Raw genomic sequence first — 14766 nt, forward strand, 5'->3', positions numbered from 1 at the left:
ATTTTTGCATTATTTAATCTATAATACTTCTTAAAATATTAACAAAACCTATGCAACTATAAATTCAATAAATTATTTATAAAGGAGCACACAATTCCATGAATCTGTAAGGGTTGTGGGCACTAGTGATTTTGAGTTCTTTTTCAATATCTGGTGATCCTCTTAGCCAGAGTCTGTCTCTGTAGTAACTTGCACATGTCATGAATTCTTTCTCGGTATAATTGCTGACTTCTATTGGTACAAATGGGTCAATATGATCAAAGCCCTGAAAATAAAAAAGATACTTAAACAGCAGAAAACATCTTAATAACGAAATAAATATCATAATGAAGTGTTATTTTGAGACCAAATCACTTTACTGAAGATGTATGTAGGTTCATAAAATGAACATTATATTCTACTAGCTGATTCCTGCGACTTCATCCTCGTACATGACTGAGTACACAATGCTAGTAAAATTGTTGTTTCTTAAAACTTTTAATCTTTTTATCAAATGAAGATATTGCAATGTTTTTTTTTTTTGTTAAGGATCAAGTGTAAAAGGAATTAAACTTAGAAAACTTAATTGACATCTATCCAGTTGTATTTCCTTTATTGGGCACACAAATAAAAAACTATCATTTTATTTATACAGACATATAATATTTCAAAATATCTATCCATCTCATAACACTTAAGTCTACCTAACTAAAATGTTACCAATGGGAACTTGTAAATACAATAATAACAATTGATAAATTCAAGGCTACTATGACAAAAGATTAATGTATACTGCATGTACACATTTTTAATCATTGTTTTTAATGATTATATGTTTACAAAAATTTTAAATTACTTTTCAATGATTGTTATAGATGCACTCATAAAAAATTGTGAGTATGTTTATATGAAAATGATGAATTTTTTGGATTATTATGACATTCTCACCTTTCTGTAAAGCAAATATTTGGGTAGGTAACTCTCTTGCTCATATTCTGGATGTGCAATAGCGTCGGTACTCAACAACATTACACCATTTGTCTAAAACAATGAAATATTAGTGATAATGAATGAGTTAATAGAGCAATGAAATTTTGATTTGAATAATTAATTTACTCCAAAGTCTTTTTTTAATATGTCTAGCTTACTTTGTTGTAGTTATGTATTTTATAATATTGATTATTTGTTACTAAAGACAAGTAGCCACATTATTTACTTTAAATAATTTAATTTATTAAAGTCACTTTATTAGTTAGGGGGCGTCCATAAATTATGTGAGATGTTTAAGGGGGGGAGGGGGTCGATTCAAATCTCATCTAATCTTACGTTGCGAGTTAGAGAGGGGGGTCTCAGTAAATATCACGCAATTTTTTTCTAATTGAAACAAAAATAAATTATACTATTTTGATCCATTTTATCATATGGACATGTTGGATCCAATAGTCTCTCTTGCGACCGAGCATCATTCTCCATGGACTGAATTAGAGTAAATATTCTTTTTTAATCACAGTAGTTACGATTTAAGTAAGTATTCTATTGTTAAATTTTTATTACACTTATAATTCTCAGCAATATTGATTACTAGTCTTAACTAGTCGTAAATAAAAGCACAAAGCAAATTTTCTTTTCCTGTTACAATAACAATCCAACGTGTTTACGTAAGAAACCCCAATTTTGAAAAATCTCATGTGAGTTTGGGGGATGGAGCAGGGGTTGAATAAAATCTCACGACACCTCACTAGGGGGGGAGGGAGTCACAGTAATTTCAAAAAAACACCTCACGTAATTTATGGACCCCCTTATAAATATATAGTACTGAATCATTTACCCAATCATTTTTAGTGAGCTCCAAGAAGGATGCGGTAAGTGTGACTTCTTCAGGGGCCACCTTCTTCTTTGTGGGCGTGTGCAAATTTGTCAGGGGATTGAAGAAGCCATTGTATCCATCTATAGCCACAAATGTTTTACACCTACAATTTAAAATTATATAAAAATACCTTTTTCATTCATTTTGCATAATATGGGTTTGTTTTTTTTAATGACATTAAGGGACAAGATGAGCAGGATGTTCAGCTGATGGTAATTGATACAACCCTGCCCATTAAATTGATTGATTCTTGAAAAACCCAAAAATTCTGAGCGGCACTACAAATGAACTCATCTTGTTGAAACATAAGATGTTAAGTCTCATTTGCCCAGTAATAACTGATTCAAGGGAGAAATAAGCGTCATTGTGGTGCCCATAATCTAGCCTGTGTATCTGTGCAAAGCCTCCCACTAACTAATAAGTAAGAATTACTGAATTAAAATGCCTTTAATAACTATAATTATTGTTAAATTATTATTATTCATCATGGAAAACACCCTGGTTTGAACAGTTTGTCTGCATGATCAAGTCTGTTGTATTGTATAGTTATTCCAATAACCATTGATATAGGAATGTATTCAATAAAGGCTTCTAGACAGAAGTCCTCATTGTGCAATTATATTTCAGATATAGCCAAAAGGATAGAGGGAAATTAGACTATTTTATAAGTACATCTTACTGTTTTGTGTTGGACAGGAGTTTGACTTCATGCAACAGAGTGTCAACAACATCACAAGCATACTTGACTCTAACAATGCCATGCTCAATCAATTCCAATAGTGTTGAACCAGCTGGGGTTTTCTCTCTTTTGCTCCATTCATAGTCCTTTGACACTTTTAACTACAACAAAATAAGAAATAAAAAGTGTCCACATTACAATATCTAAATGGCAAATTATTTATAATATTAATAACATGTAAAAGTGAAAAACTTATATACAATTTAAACTTAATGTGCATTATACTATAATATACACTCAAGAATGAATGTTATTATATGAGCTTACTTCACCAGACTTCAATAAATGTTGATTCTGTGTTTTAAAATGTAATAACCATGCTGCAGCATCAAGAGGTATATCCACAAAGCCTTCTTTAGTCAATGAGTTTGCCATTTCCTTATACCGAGAAACTCTTCTCAGCCAATTTGACACTAAAATAATGTCACAATTTAAAATGTAAAACCAGTCAAATATATTTTGAATAGCCAGTGTATGTAAATTAATTTATTATAAAACTATGCATTCATATGGCACAATGCTACTTGAATAATATATATATATAAAAATAAATTGCTGTTTGTTAGTCTCACTAAAACTTGAGAATGGCTGGACCGATTTGGCTAATTTTGGTCTTGAATTATTTGTCGAAGTTCAGAGAAGGTTTAAAAGGTGAATAAATATGAAAATGTTCAGAATTAAATAAAAACAACAATTTTGTTTTTCCTTTGATATGTCCTTCAGAAATCAAATTGAAACAATAGTTTAAAATGAATAACTAAGTAATAAGAATCTTTGTATCTTTCTTACTTTCTCAGGAGGTAAAAAACAAATTAATTTTAGCTACCTATAGTTGGTAGATTAACTACAGTTGTTAACTATGATGGCAATACAATGTTTGCTAGGTCAGCTAGTATATAATAATCTTAGATCATTTATATGTCTAGATAGACTTTGTCAGCTGTGAAAACAAATCTCTATTTTGAGCAATTCACACACACCTAACACAAAGTGTCATACAAATGGCAAGTGTAAGACATCTCTTATTAAAGTGGTAGGCACCATATTCTATTAGTGTAAATAAACATTCAGACTTGTTTAGTGTAGAATCAATATTATGAACTCTTATATTTTAAAGTTTTTAATATTCTTTTGGATATCATTTCAAATTAAACTAAAAATATTATTATAAATAAAATGAAATTAGATTTTCTTACCCCATGGTACATGTACTATTAAAAATCCTTCTTGATGTGCATAATGTAACAAGTGAGCTATTGTCATAGACTTTCCTGTACCTTCTTCTCCATCTATATAGCAATGTTAAGGAAGTAAATCAACTGAGAATCAGCACATGACACATATTGTTAAAATACCTTTATTTATTACTAGTACTGACCCATGTTATCATACACAATACAATTCAACATTTAGAAGTTTTTATTAAATAGATGAAAGTAGTATTAATTCATGGCTATGAATGTTTGACTATAAAACATTTAATTTGTAATTATTATGAAGGGTAGTCTCGATATATGTTTTCGCCGCGACCAAAATTCTTGCAATTTGATCGAAATATCGGCACCAAATTAATAATATATATATATAATATCGTGAGTACCCGTCATAATAATTACAATGTTAAAGTTCCGCGATGATAAAAGTTTAAAATAAATATTTAATTAATTTGATTTGTTTAAAGGATACGTAGCACATATCTGATGGCAGGTTTGTTGAAATCTGTTGCTTTTATACATTCAATGATTTCTAAAGCAGGTTGTCTTATCATAAATGTAGTTTCTGTAAATGTTTTAGTTTGTTTTAAAAAGCACTTAGGTAATCCACCGTGTCCATACAATTGCTTGCACAAATCATTATCAAGTGTGTAGAATAAACCAATTTGATTGGAATTCTGTTGAGCCTAAAATAAAATTCATATATGCAATTTATGAATTATGTTCATTAAGGCATTTGATAAATCTGGGCTTATTCTTACCGGAGATATCTCGGAAGTTCTAAACGTTGTTACTGATTGTGAATAACGTCTACAAGCAATTCTTAAATTACGAGACAGCATTTTAATGTTGAAAATGATTAATTAGCTTTTAACAAAATTTCTATACATTACTAAATTTATGAGTTTATTGATACCTTTTATTTACTGTTTTAGGTTATGTCACAAGAAAATAGGATTGTATAAACATAAACATGACAATGACAACCACAGAACACTATTACTTTAACGAGAAGAACGCCAACTTCATACAAAAAATGTGGTAGTGCTACCAGCAACGATTGTGGAACCCTCGAGGCATTACCAATGTCATATAAATTATTGCAGGAAATTCAAATCCCACATTTCTCAATTAATCTGTAACTAGTAGCTATTGACTAAGATCAATCCTATGGATTGGTATTGGATTACATTATCATAACTTAATAACGAGATTATTTAAAACAAAGATTATTATTTTCAATTTCATTTATTGGTAATTCAGTGTAAAGTTCAATTCAAACAAACCAAAATATTTTATTTCGTAGGTAAATTGCATTACACTTGAAATATGACAATATACAGAAAAAAATTAAAAATAGTTATTGTTTCCATAGTCTAAGGTGAGGTGTCGAATGGTATCTATGTAGTATGAATTTGCCGTTTTGTTGATACTAAAATATTTATTTAGTATGCTTTGTCTTACATATATTATATTAAAAAAGTATGTCTAATTAAAACATATTTATTTAATTGAATTATTTACCCTCGTTATCTTTATATATAATTCTTGTGTGCGTGTGTATGTCACTGAACTCCTCCTAGGCGGCTGGACCGGTTTTGATGAAATTTTTTGTATGAGTTCAAGGGCATTCGAGGATGGTTTAGATTCACAATTGAACTATCTCCTAAACGGCTGGACCGATTTTGATGATATTTTTGTGTGTTCCAGTGAATTTGAGATTGTTGTGTGTCTTCAGGTGGATTCGAGAATGGTTTAGATTCACAATTAAACTACCTCCTAAACGGCTGGACCGATTTTGATGATTTTTTTGTTTGTTTCAGTGAATTTGAGATTGGTTTAGATTCTCAATTCCGTCCATATAATTCTCCAGCTCATGAGTATGTTAGTGAACTCCTAACGGCTGGACCGATTTTTGACGTGTGTACAGGACGTCTGTTGGGTCCACTAGTGTTATATAAATTTTGGTCTGGTGGGGTCGGGGTCTTGCGAGTGCGGAGTATGTCTATTTCTAGCTATATAGGAAGTAAATCAACTGAGAATCAGCACTATTCAATCAAATTAATTAAATATTATATATCTTATCGAGTTTTAACGGTTTCTCGAGTCATGTGGAGGTCTTGTGTTTTATATGGCAACAATGCTGTGAAGCGGTAGATGAGTTGGAGCTGTCACTCTGCGCGTTTGAAGTTCAGTAGAATATATTTACATTTGCTGTTATTGCCAGATCTAAGGGAGATGCAGTACTTACATACACTATGAAGTGGCCACTACACAGTTATTCGCATTCAATTCATAATTACCTACTTACCTCAGTGGCTGGTCTTCCTCGAAGAATGAACATTCTTCACGTCAAATTTTTCGCTTGGGATGCCAATAAATCAAAAAACGCACGATGCGTGCGATACCCGTATCTTCTCCTAACACAGTTTTGGATGTTCCATGTCGAAACTCGTAATATTAGATATGTATTAATCTAATTTTCAACGTATCCTCTTGAATGTATCTTTGTTTTTAAAGCTAAATGAAAAAAACAATGTAAATCAAAACAATCCAATTTGAAATCAGAATATTCTAGCTGCCGTATAAAGGAATATCACAGTGAAAACTCGAACCAAGAAAGTTTTATTTTTATGCAAAGTGTGACAAACTTTATTTAATATGAACCCGTGAAAAGAACATAATATCTACAATAACCTCAACTTTTCAATCAACAGAGTATTTTACAATGGCTGTAAATCATACTTAGCCTGGCCATAAATACTGTTACAATTAAAAATAGACAAAATATTACTTTTGAATTTGGAATCTGTAATTTTTATAAGATTGTTCATTGAGTTTTCTTATTTTGGAGCCATTATATCGTACAATATTTTGCGATATTAAATTGGAGTGGGGTGATAAAGTGAACCGAATCGCTTTGATTGAATTACACAAAGTAGGTATGGAGCCAAATGTAATTTTTAAAACTCTCCATACGCCTGGTACTAGAAAAGAGAACCAATAATATTTAAAATATACAATATATAAAAAACATACAGACATATCAAAACAAAACCGAAATGTATTAACAATAAGGTTTCCATTTTTACAATTTTACAAAAGACGGCTCCCTAAAAGTTTTATGTTTACAATTATTATTTCTTGTTTATTATATTATTTATGTATGTCTTTTTGTTCAGGGTTTATTACAATAAGATGATGGGAGAAATCATATATAACAGTTATACTACCACAGAAAAAGTAGGCTAGATAAATATGTAATGTACCAAAAACATGTCTTCACAATTTAACTTAGGTACTTGTATATATAGCTGTGCCTACCTTGCTAGAAAACCAATGCACGCCCCTGATTGTTCACATAAACCAACAAATGTTCACTATTAGAGCATAATATCTAAGGTCACAGGTTTTGAAAGAAAATAAATAAAGCTTAACACTGATCTGAGATCATTTAATAAGTTATACTTATTATTTAGTAACACAAAACATTTTAAATATTATTTAAAGAATTTTTTACAATATAACACAGATTCCGTAAAACCACTCAGGGAAGCTGGAACACCCATAGACAATAATCTGAGATGTCCTGCTTCAGCCAAGAAACCGGCGTTCATTAGTTCTTGGACTGCTCTTGTTACAGTATAAGTTGTTGAGGGTTCTCCACTCGCTTCAGAGCTCAGTATATATGTTACGATAGACGAGTAGAGTGGACTCGAAACCAACTTTACGAATAATCCCTGCTTCAGCAGCTCACTGACTAATTCGTCGTCCACCATCTGACTTTGCATAGATTTCTAAAGAGAAAAGAAAAACTTAATTAATTTAGAAGTATTTTATACGATGTGATGTTATATGCTGTCAACATATTTATACCATAGAGTAGATTCAAGTCGATATTCAGATGACAATGACATTGACAATGATGCACCTTTTGGAGTTTCCACTTTATTGGTATGAAATAAAATTGAAAAACTCTCCGGATGAATTACGTACTTTAATTCAAAGATATATATTTTAAAAGCAATTGTAAATTTAATAATATAATGGATAGATATGGCACTAGACGCGGGTTCAATTGCACTAGTCTTAGTAAAATATTTATTTTGCAAATCTCTTATATTATGCAATATAGATTTTTAACTATGCTTTTAATTCCAGCGATAGAGATGCTAATTTGCAATAAATTTATATTGTTTGGAGTTGTTTCTAGTGGAATAAGGTGAGTACCATAGACTAACTCTAACGGAGATACGAAAAGGTAAGCGAATCTATTGTTTGTGTAACCTATTTTGAATCACAAGTCGTATATTTTGAATATTGAACCACCGGCTAACGGACATATTGACAATCGTGCTGCCAGGTGGTTCATACGCTGGTACATTCTTAAGGTATTGTCAACCATCAAAGTAGGCATAGCAAACGTGTCGAAGTTTTGTAAATAAATACAACTGCCGCATTTCGCTCTTGCCTCTACTATTTACCACTGGACTAGCGGCTGTCAAAGTCCTTTTGTGCCTGTTTGATATTCGCCAATTTGGCGCTGTTGGCCATACCGAGAGTCAACAGTACTGAAACTAGTGATGAAGACCTCAGCTAAACAAACATCGATAGATGGTGGGAAACTAATTACAAAAAAAAAATGTGCAGGTACTTTATTATGTTGATTCCTGAAGTATAAATTAAGTAAAATTAATTCAAAACGCAAAAATACTTCAGAGTACTGTACGCTTCTATCGCAGCCATTTGTATCATGCATCAAAATTAGTTCTCTGGACGCTCGCGAGTGGCGCTTCAAATAGGCACAAATATTGCTGTCAAATCATATGGAACAGCCTGTCCCGTGGTCATTATACAGGTCATTGGTTTGACGTCGTCGTGTATACAAAGACAGCTAATCCAGCTATCTCGCTGGCCTTTGGTTTGTTCTGTCGTGTCACGCCTTTCGGTTCGCCACGAATTCGGTTTACTTTCGCTTTTCTATGTGACTAGATTCAAACGATACTATACATAAGAAAATGCTTTAGTGTATGGTGAGTACATACGCGGTGCTTGTCCAACACGTTCAGCAGCAGGCGGTGCTTGTGTGCGACGTTGCTGAGCGCGAGCAGCCAACACGCCGTCACGGAGCCCGTCCCCTCACAGTCACTCACGCACCACTCTACCTCCTGCACACACAACTTGTTATAAAACGGCAGGTGATCTATTACCATGGTCACCAACTGGGTGCGTGGCTTTAATCAACACCGCGTTGCTCAAGGAATTCCATTTAATTAATATTATGATATTCAAAAGAATTGTTAAAAAACGTTTGTGTGGTAAAGGTTAATATAACATTAAATACTTTCTTAATGATTCCACAAATTGGTAATGGAGCGACCGCCCTCAGGCTATTAAATAATAAGTTTAATTGTACAATATTACTTTGTAAATATAATTTAAAAAAAGCCCGCTGAGTTTTTTGCGCCCATTATTCTCAGGTCTGAGGCGTTCTTTTTTGGAATGAGTGGTAGTTTTTGACTTTTAACAAGTAATGTCAAACCCTATTTAGAATAAAAATATTTGAATTTGAAATTTAATTTTCCTTTTTTAATTATAAAATGTGAAATAACTAAAATAACTGGCGCCCAATAGTAAAACGTAACCATTTAATCGTAAAATTTAAAATAAAGGAAAATTACATAATTTTATTATTAACTAGTGTTGCCATAAATATTGTTTCAAGTGAAATATATTTTTATTGCTTTTGCATTAAACATTTATAACTGAAGAGTCCGTTAGTTTACACAATGATGAATGATGAGCTTCTCAATACAAAAGATTGTATTATGTATCAAAATGGATTACGAGATCTCTTCCATATGACTGGTCGCAAACAAAGTAGTATCATCGGCGTAGCTCAAATTTGATATTTTGTAACCACCAATAGTAGTACCATCCATCCAGTCTTCGAGAGTAATGAGCATTATGGAGTTCTGTGTAAGCAATGAACAGAAGCAGTGATATTAAACATCCTAAAAAGTAGGTAAGATTGTTTTAAGGACTCAAAATTATAATGGCTTTCAAAGCATATGATAAATAGAGTATGCACCATAAATAATAAGCATTAAAAAACATTTGTAAACAAATTATATTTTAAAGAGAACTCATAGCCAACTACCAGTGGGAGGCTCCTTTGTACAGGAAGCCACTTAGATTATGGGTACCACAACGTCGCCTATTTCTGCCGTGAAGCAGTAATCCGTAAACATTACTGTGTTTCGATCTGAAGGTCGCCGTAGCTGGTGAAAATACTAGGCAAATGAGACTTAACATCTTATGTCTCAAGGTGACGAGCGCAATTGTAGTGCATATCAGAATTTTTGGATTTTTCAAGAATCCTGAGCAGCCTTGCATTGTAATGAGTAGGGCGTATGAATTACCATCAGCTGAACATCCTGCTCGTCTCGTCCATTATTTTCATTTAAAAAAAAAGCGTGTCTGGTTAGGCTTTATAATGGAAACATTACTAGAATCATTATTGTTTTTTCTGTCAGTCGTGGGATGAAGTTATACAAGTGGACGGTTACCTCGTCGGTGAGCAGCGGTTTCCGCAACAGCAGCTTGAGCAGTGCGCGCGTCTCGTCGGGGTGACCGTCCTCCGCCTGGATCAGCCGCTTGATGTAAGCGCACTGCACACTGCGACCGTCTCTGTACAGACACGGGGACACGATTTTTTAATGATAATAAGGGAAGAGACGAGCAGGCCGTTCAGCTGATGGTAATTGATACGCCCTGCCCATTATAATGCAGTGCCACTCAGGATTCTATAAAAACCCAAAAAGTATGGGCCGCACTACAATTATTGCGCTCGTCACGTCACAGTAATTTCACAAACTATGACGCCCTTCAGACTGAAACACAATAATGCTTCACGGCAAAAATATCTTAATTTAACAATATAATGAAACATATAACTCGTACTTATTAACTGTACCTACACTTTGCTCAAATTTGACCTTTGTCCCCCTGTCACAACCTGTAGATGAAGCCAGAACCTGAGAGTTGGACAAAGCAAACAGAATTTTATATCGAGGCGGTACTCGAACGGTTAGAGCACCGGCAAGGAACGCCGGAGGTCGTGGATTCGAGTCCCTCATCGTTCATACAATTTTATTTTTCAAATTTTATTTGTGTATTAATCCTAGAAGTGAGGGTTATCACTTTAAAAACATAACATATTGTTTAGATTTACAAGAGCGACATTTCAAGTCAATCTCCTAATATGCAAACTATTGGGGTTGAGCAAGCATCAACTGTAAAGTAGATCCTGTAGATGAAGCCACAACTTGAGAGATGAACAAAGCATACGAGATTTTATGACGATACGTCACTCGAACGGTTGGCTAAGTTGGTTAGAGCACTGGCACGGAACGCCAGAGATCGTGGGTTCGAGCCCCGCATCGTTCATAAAATTTTGTTTTTCAAATTTTATTTGTGTATTAATCTGTAGTAAGTTTTGGTTCGCTCGTATCTGTACTAGTAAAAAAAATATCAAACAGAACATGAGGCTCACTGGTCTCTGGTAAGCGGCCAGCAGTGTATGACGTCAGCAAGCGCGCGGCGCTGTCGCCAGCCCGTACACGCTCGCACGCACTCGTTGAACAAACTGGCACGCTCTTCTTCGATCGAGATTTGCTCTTCTATTTGAAATAAAATAATATACAACTATTCAGTAGCGGTAACGAAAACAGATAGATTATAAGAAAATTTATTGCAGCAGGCGTTACTTTGCGGAAATCCATAATTATACAAATGATTTAAGTTTTCTTTAGTGTTAATTCCGCCAATATTTGTTTTTAAACAATTCGACGCGTGTTAATGTCTCGTGCCAGATTTTGGCGAGACAACACGTCCTGAGGGTGCCTCGCGTGGAGGCGAAACACGTGTCGAAATGTTTAAAATCAAATATTGGCGGAATTAACACTAAAGAAAACTTAAATCATTTGTATAGATAGATTATAGACATAATAAGACAGACACCCAAGATAAAGATTGGATTACTTAAGAAAAAGCTTAAAAATGTATTATTAGACAATATTAGGTAATAAGTATTGTAATATAATATATCATAATAATAATATAGTTACTCACAGCTTACATTATTGTACTTTAATTTGAGAACAATTTTATGTTATGTTTGTAAAAGGCATAAAAAGCATTCATTTTCTCAAAATTCATTCCTTTAGAATTCTTTTTAATGTCATTTCTAATATACTAGATACTACTACCGCTTCGGAAACAAATGCCGCTCTGAAAGAGAAGAAACGGCGCAAGAAACTCTCTCAGCATTCTTTTTTTGCGCTCTTTTTATTTACCATTAGGCTATTAGTTAGGTTATGTATAAAATTAATAAGCGCATCTCGCCGTTAACGTTACATTTGGCAAGTAAATAAATGTAAGTTAAATGTAAGTAGATATATATAAATAAATAAATAAAAAAAAGATGAGATATGGATGAACTATAATGATATACTTTGAATGAATGTAGAAATAAAAGATGCGTTAACTTTGAATGCAATGTTGCTTTGTAATTTCTTATTTCGCACGAATATGCGTAAGAGAAAGTTACAAGGCTTTAGGAGAGGGGGGTGGGGGAACAATCTTATACAAACTATCTGATACAACAATGGCCGGTTAGAGTGACGTTTTACACTGTAGATAAGTCCCGAGTTCGATTCTAGATGTCGTTGCCAGTCTTCAAGATGTTCCAATGGAGTAAATCCGTAACAACAACAGTCGAAAGGAATTAGGAAAGTAAACCCACGAGGTATTTAATAATTGATGACTTTCACGTGTGTTCACTTTTATCGAAGTATTTACTAAGTAGAGAAGCTCTCCGAATACTTTATCAATAATAATAACATTAGAATTACTCTTTTTTCTAACAGTAAGGGAGGAGAAGGGCACGACCTTGACTTGATTGTAATTGATACGCCCTCCCCATTACAATGCAGTGTGCCTCTCAGGATAAAAAATCAATACTATTAACATAATATGATAGAGCGACATCTCAAGTCAATTTCCTAATAAGCAAATATTGGGGTTGAGCAGGTTATCAACTGTAAAGTAGATTCTGTAGATGAAGCCACAACCTGAGAGTTGAACAAGACATACAAGATTTATCAACAATACATCACTCGAACGGTTGGCTCAGTGGAGAGAGTTGAACAAGACATACAAGATTTATCAACGATACGTCACTCGAACGGTTGGCATAGTGAAAAGGGCGCTCGCACGGAACACGAGAGGTCCCGTGCGAGAGGTCGCGGGTTCGAGTCCCGCATCGTTGATAAATTTTGTCTTCAAATTTAATTTGTATAATATGCAAACAGTCTAACGATAAGGATAGCATCACAAGAAAAAAATTTAGAGATAAGTTAAAATTGCATTTTTTGAAAATCCTATAGCTTACATTCTAAGTGGGTCGAATATCGAGTTTTTGTCACCGCCCACCGAGCGAATTGTCATATCGCTGTGCGTATGCGACGGAATAGCGCGATCGAAAGATAGCGGTGTCCCGTTTTCGTATAGGGATATGAATCAGCGATGACCGATTGAATGCGAACCTGATCTAATTATCCTATCTTATAAACTTTATATGCACTTAATTATGTTTTTTTTTTTAATTTTAATTATCATTGGAACTCAACTCACGTCAGCAATCTGGACAAACCTTCGCGATATTTGGTTTGCTGTTATATTAATGTAAATTTGTAACGTTTCAAAACCGTACGTAATATCAACCTGTTAAATGCTTAGCAAACTGTTGATCGGGCCATTCGGTTCGAATGAGGTCGATGGTGGAGGCGGCGACCTTCTGCAGGTCCGCTGTGTCGTGCGACGTGCGCTGCGAGAGAGACAGCAGGGGCAGCTGCTTGTGTGGCGGGAGACCGAAGTGAGAGGCCTTCTGCAGCACCAGCTCCACCAGCGGGTCGGGGAATGTGGCGCCGTCCTTGTGGTACTGCGTCATGCGGGACACTAGCGTTACCGTGTCGCTGCAATTCATGTTAATAAATAAATAAATAAATTCTTTATTGCCATACAAAACATTATAAAATAATTGGAAAATACAAAAATGTACGCCTCCAACGCTCATGCCATATTTTTTTTAAAGTTAAATTTCGAATAAAATCGAATCACCTGCGTTTTTTTTAAACGAGAAAGTCGTACAATAGTGATTTTCGAAAAGAACCTTCTCTGCTTAACTGCTTCCGTACCACGCCGTTTTTTTGAACCACAGACTATTGGACGTCCACGATAATTTTTTTTTTGTGAACTTTTTTTTATATTAATACGTATTCGACAACTTAAAAAAATTATCAGGATTATTCATTAGTGTCTCAGCTTTATATTGATGTGCTTTTTATAATGTGTAAGAAAAATAGAAAAAAAAATGCAGTTTAAAGAGTGGAAATCGTGTGACCTTGACAGGTCGGTTATAATGCTCAACCTCGCCGCTTCGAGGCGTGCAATAAAATGCATATTATTTAATTGCCAATAAGTATATATTCTTTTATCTACACCCATGCTTTAAATCCTCTATTAAAGATTCTGAAACAGTTAGCTTATTGCCAACATTAAAACACCCAATGTTTTAATAACCATTACATCACCCAAAAGAGTGTTGTAATGTTGTACTGAATTTCATAACAACACTCCTATGTTTTTTTTTATCCCTTCATGCGCAAAGAGTTTCAACATACAGCCACATTCTTATTGCTCGATGCGTGGTATCTGAATGAATTTAAAAAAAAAGATCAATTTCGTTTACGCGCGTTCCATACTACCAGAACGTCGCGCGCCGTAAAATAAAAAAGTAGGTTATTCGAATCCCCGCCATTTTGTTTCGATATTTTTATTGTTTTGTTTACAAAAAATGAGCGATTCATTTTAAACGCTGCAAAAGAACATTATATTCGAGTGAA

General features: G+C 33.9%; 2 protein-coding genes across 3 annotated transcripts in view; both read right to left on the minus strand.

Moving 5' to 3' along the window:
* Window position 1: 1 nt before the first annotated feature.
* Window positions 2–4761, minus strand: LOC126976454 (28S ribosomal protein S29, mitochondrial). 2 transcript variants are annotated; one of them, XM_050824772.1, is made up of 8 exons: window positions 4561–4759; window positions 4272–4485; window positions 3782–3874; window positions 2853–2998; window positions 2526–2686; window positions 1808–1949; window positions 928–1020; window positions 2–265 (listed from the first exon to the last, which is right to left on the minus strand). In XM_050824772.1, the coding sequence occupies exons 1-8, from the start codon at window positions 4639–4641 to the stop codon at window positions 77–79; spliced, it is 1119 nt and encodes a 372-aa protein (XP_050680729.1). In that variant the 5' UTR covers window positions 4642–4759; the 3' UTR covers window positions 2–76. The 2 variants fall into 2 exon arrangements, with proteins under 2 accessions (XP_050680729.1, XP_050680730.1); XM_050824773.1 differs by lacking the exon at window positions 928–1020 and having other exon boundaries at window positions 4561–4761.
* Window positions 4762–7228: 2467 nt separating this feature from the next.
* The window catches only part of LOC126976257 (uncharacterized), a 29459-nt gene continuing 21921 nt past the window's right edge, over window positions 7229–14766 (minus strand). The window contains exons 15-19 of the mRNA XM_050824507.1: window positions 13586–13836; window positions 11355–11481; window positions 10369–10489; window positions 8845–8967; window positions 7229–7596 (exon numbers count right to left, since the gene is read on the minus strand). Coding sequence (XP_050680464.1) covers window positions 7300–7596; window positions 8845–8967; window positions 10369–10489; window positions 11355–11481; window positions 13586–13836 — 919 coding nt within the window. The 3' untranslated portion in view covers window positions 7229–7299. The remainder of the gene's footprint in view (window positions 7597–8844; window positions 8968–10368; window positions 10490–11354; window positions 11482–13585; window positions 13837–14766) is intronic.

The sequence above is a fragment of the Leptidea sinapis genome, chromosome 40 (genome assembly GCF_905404315.1).
Source record: "Leptidea sinapis chromosome 40, ilLepSina1.1, whole genome shotgun sequence".
Lineage (NCBI taxonomy): Eukaryota > Metazoa > Arthropoda > Insecta > Lepidoptera > Pieridae > Leptidea > Leptidea sinapis.

Coding starts and splice junctions, on each gene's coding strand:
- LOC126976454 (XM_050824772.1), bottom strand. CDS start 4,641: ATGCTGTCTCGTAATTTAAGAATTGCTTGTAGACGTTATTCACAATCA. Junction 2,999..3,781: donor AATAGTACATGTACCATGGG/GTAAGAAAATCT, acceptor ACATTATTTTAG/TGTCAAATTGGCTGAGAAGA. Junction 1,021..1,807: donor AGCTCACTAAAAATGATTGG/GTAAATGATTCA, acceptor TCATTGTTTTAG/ACAAATGGTGTAATGTTGTT.